Below are 13,238 nucleotides of genomic sequence, written 5' to 3'. Positions count from 1 at the left end.
AATAAATTTTGTAACCTAGATGATGAGGACATCTATGAGGAAGAGGAAATGCTGGATTATTGTTTTGCAAATTCAGCTATGAATGTTGATATTTCTCCAAGGAAACAACAAAACTAAGAATGGAAGAAAGCATAGTTGGGATGGTAAAGTGACCGAGGAGTTTGTTCCAAGGCATCTACCGTTACAACTGGCGAAACTCAACAACTTCAACAAGATCCAAACTATCAAGTGTTATTTGGACAGATTTGAAGAAGAGGACAAGAGAAACATACTTCAAGTTTCTTTAGAAGACCCATCATTTTTTTTAGTTCATACATCTGTAAAAGGAAGTTTGAGATTGATAATCAACTATCTCCTTGCTTTTATGATGTTTTTTTTACTTAAGAATGCTCACTTTTATAATCAATACAGCAAGTGTATTGTAAATTTTGTGATGATCATAAAATATCTAGTTCTCGTTACCTCGTATTTCTTCATAGTTGTTAATTTAACGTGTGGCTAAATTAAAAGAATATTAGTTCAAAACTGTTTTGTTTTGTTAAATTAATATTCTTTAAATTAAATACTCCTATTTTCAATATGATTAAATGAGTTCAAATACTACAAGGAAAAGGGGTTAGAATAGGTCTAGGATAAGGAAATTTGTTTTCCTTTACTTCCTAGAAAATATAATTGGGATTTCCATAAATTATGACATTGTCATTTATAGTTGTATTTAAATCTGATTTTTCCAAAAAAATAAAATCACTTTTGACATATATTAAAATTTTAATATTATTGTCCCAATTCTTATTCTAGTTTGTTAAGGAAAAGGAGTTGGCAAGCAATCAATTTATTGTCCCAATTCTTATACTAGTTTATAAATAGGGTAATAAAACAACAGATCTCATAACACGGTACATAACAACAATTCTTCTAATGGAGGATGCATTGTGGTCAGATTGCATTCCGTTAGATATACTCGGTTTAATATCATCACGTCTGGTTGCTGCAGAATATTTTATTTTTCGTGCCGTTTGTAAACGATGGCGCGACGCACCTTTGACACCTCCACATCGTCCTGCCCAACCAGAAAAATCGCCTTGTTTGATCACATTGCGTGGAGATTCCGGAATTATTGAATTCTTTCATCCCGTGTACAATGTCATGACGACTACTTCTATCCCAAACCCAAAATTAATGGACTCCCGAATTCGTAGTTCAAAAGATAATTGGTTACTCGTAAGTAATGGCAGCCGTGGCATGTTCTTTTTCAATCCTGTTAGCAATGACATAACTGAGCTTCCTGATCTGCCGTATGATAATATTTGCCCTTCTTGGACATTTTCGTGTCCTCCAGACTCATCGTCTGCTTGTTTTGTTGTTGGTATTGATTACGCTGGCAATCCCCCAGACGTATACATCATCAAAGTTGGAGAGACTAGTTGGACGTATCATAACTTAGACGATCCAGCAGATAGATATAAATGTTTTTGTTTATCGGCATGCACTAGTCCAATATTTTTCAAGAATAATATTGTCTATGTATTGGGAGATAAAGGAACTTTGGGAATACTGACCATCAACGAAAACTCAATTCCTAGTTGGAAATTTTATGGGAAACCCTTTCCGCGTAGAAGACTAAATCCAATCCAATATGTTTACACGGCAGAAGATGTCGATAACGAAGGAATGTTAGTTGTATTTCTATCTCACCATGAAGGGAAAGTAGAGGTTTGGAGATACAAAATGAACGGACAAGTGTTGGAGAGGGAAAAAATAACAAGTTTAGATAATAATAAGACACTGTTTGTCAGCTCGGTAGGATCGTGCTTGAAACCATGTATTGCACCGGGACTAGGAAACAAGATATATTTTTCAATGTTTCACAACAAAAAGGGTGTTTTCTATTGTTTGGTCAATCGCAAATATTACTCTTTTGATTATTTAGGCATCAAAGCTTATTCGAGTCTATACATTTTCAACTTGTTTCGACCAACATCATGCATTTGGATCGATGATTAATTGTATGGTTCCCTTTATTTTTTCCATTAGTTAGCAATGTTGTCTTAATAAAAGCGTAATTTTATTTTGCCTTTTTATGTTATATTTCTATGTTTTATTAGTGTACTTTTTGATTGCTAATTTAAAACTTACTTCAAACTAATATACAGTATTTTAACTTTATAAATATTATCTGCTCACATGCACAGTATATGTATATGTTAAATTGAAATAAGGTGACAACAAAATAGCGAGATAAAGTATATATTATCCAACCATGGTTTTAAGTATTAAGTTATTTTTGTTGACATTTTTTGTCGCTTTACATGGCTTTATACAACGAAAATTAAATCTTTACTCATTTTTTGTACTTTTCAAAAGTTGGCAGAAAATTTATTCAACAAAGCTATGCTTTCACATGTTACTAGTTGTGGCATTTCATTTAGAAAGTCATATTCAGACACTCCTCAACAAAATGGGGTCGCTGAGCTATCCTTACCGATGTTAGTATTCCATTCCAAATGCGGGTTGATGCAGCATTTTTTGTTGTGTATTTCAACGTTTTTCCTACGATCCGATCCTTTCTATGACCTGAAATGCGCCTTAGAATTTTTCGACTACTTCGAACAGAATGTCGTGGGAAAAGGGCAAGATGTTTGTCCACCCGCTGCCTTTGGGCAACTCAAAATAGAGGCCAGTAAGGACATTGTTAAAAGATCACTCAGTGCTTCTACATTAAAGGGAAACACTAGACTCACTCCACGGTAACTCACTTTTCGCTTTACTTCAAATTTGGCATTCACTTTTTTCCTATTTTATTTATTATTTCATGTCGAACAATTACAGTCACTCAATGGACATGTTCACCTTTGTTTGGAATGAAAATGGATGAACAGGCACTTGAGCCTAGAATTGATGAAATTCGAGGAAAACATGGAAGCGGTCACTATATTAGGGGGCAAGACATGACTGAGACAAGAGAATGAAACCCAGTAATGGAACATCAGTTTATTGATTCCTTATTAAGCATTCTATCTTTTTAGTGTAAGACATGTGTTTTTCTATGTGGATGGATGGGATAAATGCATATATTACTTTCCTTGGTACACGTGTCAGTTATCACCTCTACCACGTCCTCCTTAACACCCCTTAATATCTCGTGCCAAATTCTTCTTCTTTTGAGGCTTCTGCTGTCGTTCGTCGTCTTCCTCACTCTGTTCTTTTCAACCCTCAACTTGCTCATCCACTCTTTATATGCATCCAATGGAAACCACATCAAAATTTGGAGTTTCTTAGCCAAGAGAACTTTTCTCTATGAGTGTTGTTATCCATGAACATGAACCTTCTTATTTTTCCCGAACTAAGAAATATCCAAAGTGACAACAAGCAATGGCGGATGAATTTAACGCTCTTTTTACACAATAAAATGTGGGTCCTTGTTCCCTTTACCTCTAACTGAATTTAATTTCACAGATATTTTCACAAAAAGCCTCTCCTCTTCTCGCTTTTGTTTCTTACGAGACAATCTTTCCGTCACTGCTGGCTGTCTAGATTGAGGGGTGTATTAGAACATAAATAGAGTCATTGTACAATTATACTTTCTAGTCAACAAGACCGTTCTTATAGTACTTGTCGTTTTTAACAACTTAAACTTTTTATGATTATTTATTATATATTCCTGGCTAAAGAAAAGAGTGTAATGTGCAAAAAACATTACTTTCTATGTGATCTCACATTGACCTCGACAAGCGTCCATAACTTCAGTAAATTTGGAGTTTGCCAAATTTAGCCAAAAATTTTCGAAACTTCAGTCTCGTTTAGGTAGTTAAATTAATTTTAAAATGGCATAGTAAAACTTTTATATAAACACTTAATATTTTGGTCATTAGAAATTATCTCGTATAATAGCAAAATATTCTAGTTTAGTTCTTTGGGTTAATATACTTAGATATCGGATTCGTGCATTAAGCATATTCAGAATAATATCTTTCATTTTGTTTTAATTTATGTGATACAGATAATTTTGAAGAGTCAACAAAATTTTGATATGATTTTTAAATATATTTAATTTTTAGTAATTACAGTGATCTAATATGCTTTTCACGTAATTTCAAATAGTGTTACTCTCCATGTCCCAATTTCGATAATTAATTAAACTTCAACATGGTACGATATTCGACTACACCATATTGAACCTATAAGTGTATTACAAAGTTAATACTATTTCTAGTTATATATTTTTTTACGTTGAGACGTTATATAATAGAATATTAACAAATAAGAAGACATAAAAAAAAAAGGAAATTGATACAAACTAAAAGACATGTGTATTATTTACTTTTTAACTTTGTCTTTGGACTTGTACTAATGAGTAATTCAAATGTTAATAATATATAAACTTCATTAAGTAAATAATTCGATATTTAGAAAATGATACTAATATCTCATACCAAAACAAAATCTAAATAATATAGTTCTAAAATTTTACTTTTGAATATTGAATTACCAAATACTAAATCAATCACAAAAATTGATTTGATTCGATAATTATTATTACTTTCTTTTTTGATATTTTATATTGAGTCTAGGTTTAGCCATGCGAGAATCGTGCTAACATGGGAGAAAAATGTGGTTAAGGGCTACATTTTTTTTTTTTGTATCTCAAGGTATTTCTCACATTAAAAATGAATAGGAAGTAATGAAGTAAATTTTTAACTCTTCCATACATGTGACAAAAATAATTCCAATAAAATTAATTATTGTACATGTAATGTATCAATATTATATAAAATATAGGTATAACTTATCGGTGCCTCGTAAAGTTGGCGCCAAATTTCACTTAGACACCTTAACTGATCGATTTCATTTTAAACATTTTAGGTAGAGTTTCAATGTGTCATTTTGACACTTTTTGCTGATATGTCATGATGAGTGTAACACTCATTAACGGTGCGAGATTTATTCCACCAATTTTTTTTTTTTTTTTCAAAATGTCAATATTTTAATATTTAAGAGGGCTCATTAGCAACACTTTCAATATTTATTAAAATGTCAAATTTTAGTTTGTTATGTATCTTATTTATGTTTTTATTATTTATTTTTATTTAAAGAATATAATTATTTAATAACAAACGGGAGAAAATCAAGGGAGAGAATATTTCAAAAAAAGGTAAAGATCACTTAATTTTCTTATCAGTTACATTTTCAAATAAAATTTAAACTTTGTTCTTTTTTTTTCCTCTAGAGTTTTTACCTTTTTGAAATTATATTCATTTCACAATATATTCTATTTATATTCATTATAGTTTTTTTTTAGTTTGTATTAATTCCAATAGGTATGTCAAATGTATCCATATAGTCATTTAAAAAATATATCTGTATTCATATATTTTTCAATCTGTAGTTATTTTTTTCTTCAAAAATCTTGTATGTATTCATTTCAATATATATTTTATTTGTATTTCTATTTATTCTAGTTTTTATTTAGAATTTTGTATGATATTATAGAAAAAAACAAAAATTAGTATGATGAAAAAGTGAGAATGAAATATAAAATTGAAAAGAAATAATTGAATATTTGGTATAATCATTCTTAAATAAAATACATAACTAGTTGACATACCTTTAGAATAAATATAAATTAGAAAAAATGTCAAATTCATAAACTATGCAACATAATTTTTGAATGAATACAAATATTATGTGTATACATACGATTTTAAATACAAATTGAGAAAGGATACAAAATTCTAAAAAAATTTAGGGAAAAGGGTCAAATATGCCCCTAAACTATTCGAAAAGGTCTAGATATACACTCCGTTTAAAGATTAGTTCACTCATGCCCTCGTCATTCAACTTTTGGTACAAATATGCCATTATAGGCGTTAGTTGTCATGTTGGACATATCCAACTCATTTTTCATTTCTTTAAATGCCACAAGGAATTGTCATGTCATTTTGACCTTACCACATAACATTTATATGAAAATAGAAAGATATTCGGACTCATAAACACCTAATCCGACCCATAAATCAGCTCCTTTTAAATTCACTATCTAACCCATTTTGAATAGTTTTGTTTAATTTTTATTATTGCGGTAAATCTTGAAAATGAGTAATTGATTAATAAAAAATATAAAAATATTTGAATTTTAATGTAAATAAAAGATGACTATATTTACTATAGGCCTAACCTATCGGTGACCCCCTAAAATTGGCAATAAGTTTCACTTGGACACCTCAACTAAACTTTGTTCCTTTTAAGCACTTTAGGTAAAACTCAATTGTGTCAATTTAACACTTTTATACAATCAACAACAATATAATGTTTGTGTGAGTTTCACTCGCGGATAAGGTGTAAAATGTTAAATTAAATGAGGACATTTGTCATTTTGTTTAAATAATTCTTAAATAATAAAACTTTCAAATAAAAAAAAACGAAGATGACCAATGAGTTGATGACACATGAATTTTTTATTTTTTTTTGTAAAAAATCTGCTTAGGAGATGCATCATCTTCTCCAACAAGCACACACCCCTTAATCTTCTCCCGAATATACCCCAAATTCATAGCTGCATTTGCAAAACAATACTCCAGCATTTCATCTTACTCTTCCTCAGAGATATCCTCATCATCTAGGTTACAAAATTTATTTGGGGACAAAGTACTACAACCACCAACTTGTAGTTGTTTGTTAGTGTTAATAGGTGTAATAGAAGCCAATTTTTCAATATTAGAACTCACCAAATGATCACTTAAGATTGCAACCACATTTATTGATGATGACATGTTGTTTTTCAGAAATAACTAATTCATTTGTAGGGTTAACTTGATATGAATTGATCTCATGCACAATATTATTCGTAAGAGCATCAATGGTTTAAAAATAAACCTCCTTTTTCAACTCGCTTTGCATAAATTTTTTAAGAATTTTTTTTCTAGTTATGTTTGATATTAGAAATAAAACTCATAAAGGTAAACTCATTTTTTCATTAAGTTATATTAATTTAATAGGATAGTGACTTAAAATTTTACTTTTTACAGGTTAATTAGGAAACACGCAAGAAATTACATTATCTTTTTATTGAACCAGTTTCATTTATTATCTTGAATATTTTAGTATCTTTAATAAAATTATCTTAATATTATAAATGTCCCATGTTATAATTGTCCAGGTCTTTGCACCAAATTTTAATTGCAGCAATTGCTTCTGCTTGGTTGCTACTCGTACAATAAATCTTACACATTTACCATGCCCGCATTGAAGAACTTGACATATAACTTTTGAATATACAAAATAACATCGTTAGGTTACGTTTTAAATTTTGTATGTTTAAAAAAGGATTTCAAAATACAAAAGCAAGAAATAATGAATAAGAATAGAATAAATAATGTTAACATAATGCAAATCAACAAAAACTAGTAATAACAAAAAGCTAATTAAATATTTACTGATTTAATGTTAACCAGTGTATGTCGCGACCCTTTCTCTTGCTAACATGTGGGCAAGGGAGGGATAATGACATGCTTTGTGTTATCAAGTCATAGATGTAGAGATAACGATCATCAGTGAAGTAGATCGATTCTTTGTTAAGATTTGTGCCTTTTGTAGAACAAGTTGTGGTTGCGTTCAAACTTATAAAAATTGCTATTTCTCCTATGCTTTCCGCTTTTATCCATCTTTTTCTTACAAAATCAAACTGTAATACTCGAAAGTGGTATAGCATTCTATAATTTCTCCCGTTAGAAATCAAGTGAACATATAACAACATATCGTTACAAGAGGATTGAATGATGAAATCGGTATAACAAGGATGGTCTGAGAATCTTCTCGACTTTTCTGGAGATTCGTTAGCTATTGGTGTAGCTGTTATTCGCCCCGAATCATTATCTACATCCAAACAAATAAGAATATGTTGCATCCCGATTAATGCATAAATCTTTTTCTTGAAAACTGTCCAGTTTCCAAGACGTGGATCTCCGATGATTGATTGGAGATCTTGTTTATGAAATTCTGTATTATAACCTGGCTTGCAAAAGTAAAAAGTAAGCCGATTCACATCCTCGTCATCCTCATCCTCATCCTCATTAGAGTCCTCATCAGAGTTCTCATTCTCGTCCTCATCCTTATTGTTAGTGTTGTCGTTCTCGTCCTCATCCTTATTGTTAGTGTTCTCATTCTCATCTTCATCCTTATTATTAGTATCAGTAGAGTTCTCGTTCTCATCATCATCAGTGTCGTCATCATCCAGAGTCTCTTTAATTTGGAAGATAACTAGACATTCGGGATCATGAGGTGGTGCAGACAAAAGGCAATTCAATATGTCACACTCAGCAGGAAGTGGCGGGAGCTGAATTTTTTTGTTTGAAATAAAATTCCAAAGGTAACAACAATCATTAGAGTCGATGCTTCCTAACACGAGCCACTCATCCGCATAAGCGTATAACATTTTTTCTTTAAGTTCAGGTATTTTTTTCATATAATATCGATTTTCCGATACACTGAAAAAAGTTTGCTTGTCCATAACATCACCATGACAAATAAGAAGCCAAGGGTGTTTGGCAGAATAAGGAGGTTGACCATTGTTGTTTTCTTCGAACTCCATGGCTGAAAAAAAATATCAAAAAAGGCTATGATCTGTGGTTAAAAGAATGAACTATAAATAATGACTAATGACTCCAAATACTATTTCCTTTAGTAAATATAATTGGGATTTCCATAAATATAAACATTGGTCAGGAAATTAATTTTCCTTTATTAAATATAATTGGGATTTCTATAAATAAAAAAGCCTTGCCAATTATATAATAAAATATGTTTATGGGGCCAAAAATAAAACAAAAGAAAAAAAATAAACATTACCGATTATAGTTCTTTTCAAACTAATCTTCCAACTTAGCACTGTTCCAATTTTTTTTTTATTTTTTCGAATTAAAATTAATACGTTATAGAAAAGGAGTTTGGTAAGTAATTGGCAACTTGTGTTTGAAAACGATACATATTTTTTGAGTGCAAAATAAAATATGCACGAAGACACAGTTTGACACTATAACAATAATATTCATGAAAACAATGTCACGATCCAAATTCGGGCCGCGACTGGCACCCACACTTACCCTCCTATGTGAGCGAACCAACCAATCTAAACCTTAACATTTCAATATAATATCAACAGAAAGTAATGCGGAAGACTTAAATCATTAATAAAAATCAATAATCAACTTCTATAACTCAAAACTTATCATTCCCCAAAATTTGAAAGTCATCACCACAAGAACATCTATGATCAAATGACTAAACTAAGAGTATTCTAAAAAGCTAAAACAAATAAAAGCTAGTCCATGCCGGAACTTCAAGGCATCAAGACATGAAGGAGAAGATCCAGTCCAAGCTAGAAGCGTTAGCTCACCCTGAAGATCCGGTGTGACGAAGACTGGCTAGAATTACTGTTGAGTTGAGGACGACGGCACGTTTGCTGCACTCCACAAATAACAAAGAAGAAAACATAAAAGTAGGGGGTCAGTACAAAACACGGGTACTCAGTAGATATCATCGGCCAACTCAAAATAGAAAAACAATATATACCAAGTAATATCATAAAATCAACTATGATACTCAACATGTAGCAACAGCAAGTACTATATCATTAACAATTACCGTCAAGTTCACACATGAGGACTTAAGCCTCAATACCATACTCATTTGGGAATTATGTTCATTAGATTGAGTATATTAACATCTTTCAAGATTCATTATCTTTATTTCTCTTGTATCGGTACGTGACACTCCGCTCCCTCATATTCATTAATCCTCTTGTGTCGGTACGTGACACTCCGCTCCCTCATATTCATTAATCCTCTTGTGTCGGTACGTGACACTCCGATCCCCTAAATCTACGTGTCGGTTCGTGACACCCGATCCCCTAAATCTACGTGTCGGTTCGTGACACCCGATCCCCTAAATCTATGTGTCGGTTCGTGACACCCGATCCCCTAAATCTACGTGTCGATTCGTGACACCCGATCCCCTAAATCTACGTGTCGGTTCGTGACACCCGATCCCCTAAATCTACGTGTCGGTTCATGACACCCGATCCCTTAAATCTACGTGTCGGTTCGTGACACCCGATCCCCTAATCTCATTCTATCAATTCATCAAGCCTTCTTTTATACCAAGGCATCATCAATCTCATTACTTTAGTTCATCAAGCCTTCTCCCTTACCAAGGCATCATCATTAACAAGAGATTAGGTTTTTATCAAGATTTGGAATTCAATAGCTTCATCATGCTTAATATAATCACAATTATATAATCACGTTCATGCAAACGTACAATTAAGCACATAGCAGGGTTTACAATACTATCAATACATATCATTCTCTATTAAGAGTTTACTATGAAAGCATGAAAACCATAACCTACCTCCACCGAAGAATTGCGATCAACAAGCTATCTTCTCAAAATCCTTGCTATTCCCTTCGTTTCTCTCTCTCTCTCTACTCGTTCTCTTTCTTTTTCTGTCTCTCTTTGTTCTTTCTTATTTTTCTTATTCCAACCCTCTTTCTTTTACCCTAATTAACATATAATTAAGTGTAAAAGATGGCAATAATAACCCACTAGTTAACTTAAGATTACCTCTTTTAACCCCAAGTAATTAGACTTATTAACATTAACCCACCACTTTATAATTAAAGCAGGAAATAGTCCAAAACGCCCCTTAAATAAATTAACAGAAATCCGACCCAGCCTGGGATTGCGTAGCCCGTGACGGGCCGTCGTGCCTGCGACGGTCCGTCCTGCTGTCCGTCACATGCTACAGAAACTCGATTTTAAGTGAATGGCCTGTGACGGGCCGTCGAGCCTGCGACGGTCCGTCCTGCCACTCCGTCACGAAGTTCAGTGAGTCGATTTTCAGTACCCAATTTCAGAATTTCTAAGTGTTTTGAAACGAGACCCTGTAACAAAAGCACCATGAGACGGGGCAGAAAATGGTATGACATTTGAGGCTGCGGTCCGTCTTGCCCATGACGGTCCGTCGTGGGTCCGTCGCTTCTGCCAGTTTTTCCAGAATTGAAATCTGCTGCTCAAAACGACTAAACAGGTCGTTACAAACAATTAGAGAAAATTAGGAGAGGAATGAATTTGACAGTTTTACACTATAACAATAATATTCATGAAAACAATTACGTAGCTTATATAGGGCCAATAAGCGAATTACATATCAAATATTTGAAACGTTGAGAGGATTTTGTATCTAAATTTGGAACTATTTAAAAGTGGTTTGATGATAGTCTTGTATAGTTAATTTCTATTCAACTTCTTGAGTGTATCACAATGCCGCTTAATTATATAAGTTGAGGTTGAGTTTGTATAATTAGTCATATTTGTATAATTCATCATATTTATATAATTTATACTAATGATTTTTCATTTGATTTGTATTTGTATTCGATGGTTTGTGTTTATATATGATGAGGATTTTCTTTGATTTTCTACTTTATCATTTTTTGCAATAGATTTTAAATATATAGAAAATAAATAAATAACACAAATAAAATCTAAATAAACATAATTATTTTCTTCCTAATTCTTGTAACAACCCATTCAGTCGTTTTGAACACTAGAACTTTTTCTTTGATAAAATACTTTCTGATAGATTTTAAATGGGTGTTTTGGACTATTTATAATTATAATTATGAAGTTAGTGGGATAGTTTAATAATTAATTTAGTTGATGATTAAAGAAGACAATATTATAAACAATAAGATTTAATATTTATTAGTTCATAAATATTTACCCTACATAATTACAAACACTAACAAGAGAGACACTACCGCCGACGTCAATCCGAAGCGACTGCCACCAGATTGGAAGGGTTCAGAGGCAATAAGAAATGAAAAGGATTAGAGAAGTAGTTACTTGACTTTGGTTCTTCGGTGGAGGTAGGTTATGGTTTATTTATATTTGATAGATAAACTCTGAATATTGATTGATATGTATTGAGTGATAATATGAAATTTCCTATGTAATTGATTGAGTGGTTTGTGGTTGGCCTAAAATTCTGTGACTGTTGAATTCATAGTCTTGAATCCTCTATATCAAAATGACGTCTTGAATAATGAAGGCTTGACAAAATAAATTAATGGGATGATTAGATCAGAGTGTCACGTTCCAAACGATATTATTGGAACGGAGTGTCACGTTCTGACACGGTATGTGGGATTGAAGTGCCACTTCTGACACGATATCTGAGATTGGAGTGTCACGTTCCGACATGATAACATTAAAGGAAAGGAATCTTGAATTAGCTTATATACTCAATCTCAAAGAACCCATTTCTCAAATGAGTATGGTGTAGAGGCATGAGTCCTTATAAGTTTGCTTGATATTGTGATTGATGATGTACCTACAATGGTTGTTGTCACTGGTTCATGTTGTTTGTTGTTTTCTACCTGTTGAGTATTGTAGTTGATTTTATATTATTATTCAATATATATTGGTTTTTATTTTGGGTTCGCCGATGATACCTACTCAGTACGTGTTCCTTATACTGACCCCTACTTTTATTTTCTTAGTTGTTCTTTTGTGGAGTGCAACAAGTGTAACTTTAGCCAGTCTCCAGCACATCAGAGTTCAGAGTGAGCTATTATTTCTAGCTCGTGTTGGATTCTCTCATTCAGGTCTTGATGTCCTTGAATTTCGGACATGAACCATCTTTTTACTTATTTTAGTTTCTTAAATACTCTTCGACTTGGTAATTTGAGAATAAATGTCCTTGATGTGATGACTTTCAGATTTTGGGGATAGTAAGTGTTAAACTTTAGAAACTTATTTAATTGGTTACTTAATAAGTTTTGAGTTTCACATTTTATTGGTATTCGTAGTTGAATTATAATCTATGTTGGGGTTTAGATTTCTTGGTTTGCCCACTTAAGAGGTTAAGTGTGGGTGCCACTCATGAATCGTTTTGGGTCGTGACAATTCTACTCTCCTAAAATTTATCCATGATTCGAGGACCGTTAGTGACATATTTCTCAAACTAGGGTGATTTAGATTTGACATATATCGAGATGCCTTTTAAGGAAATTTAGTACCCTTTATATAAGTGTGAACTAGAGTTTATGATTGAGTAGTATCGAAGAATTCTAATTAAAACCAAATACACCTTTTAGAGTCTCAATTCATATTGAACACGTTTTGTAGAGTCCCATAAGATTTGAATGTGTAGAATGTCCTGCTTCAAGGCTTATCGAAGT

The 13,238-nt window shown here is 32.3% G+C and overlaps 1 protein-coding gene across 1 annotated transcript; it reads left to right on the top strand.

Annotated features, from left to right (window-relative positions):
* Positions 1-918: 918 nt before the first annotated feature.
* Positions 919-2,969, top strand: LOC138338260 (F-box/kelch-repeat protein At3g18720-like). Its single transcript, XM_069289050.1, has 2 exons — positions 919-1,713; positions 2,880-2,969. Exons 1-2 carry the CDS (start codon positions 919-921, stop codon positions 2,967-2,969), a joined length of 885 nt encoding a protein of 294 aa, XP_069145151.1.
* The last annotated feature ends 10,269 nt before the right edge of the window (positions 2,970-13,238 follow it).

The sequence above is a fragment of the Solanum lycopersicum genome, chromosome 9 (assembly GCF_036512215.1).
Source record: "Solanum lycopersicum chromosome 9, SLM_r2.1".
Lineage (NCBI taxonomy): Eukaryota > Viridiplantae > Streptophyta > Magnoliopsida > Solanales > Solanaceae > Solanum > Solanum lycopersicum.
The sequence above is the reverse complement of the archived record's forward strand: the minus strand, read 5'-3'. Positions and strand labels throughout refer to the sequence as shown.

Excerpts from the sequence above, each read along its gene's own strand:
- LOC138338260 (XM_069289050.1), top strand. The coding sequence starts at position 919 with ATGGAGGATGCATTGTGGTCAGATTGCATTCCGTTAGATATACTCGGT. Across the intron at positions 1,714-2,879 it reads ACCATGAAGGGAAAGTAGAG|GCACTTGAGCCTAGAATTGA; the intron begins GTTTGGAGATAC and ends ATGGATGAACAG.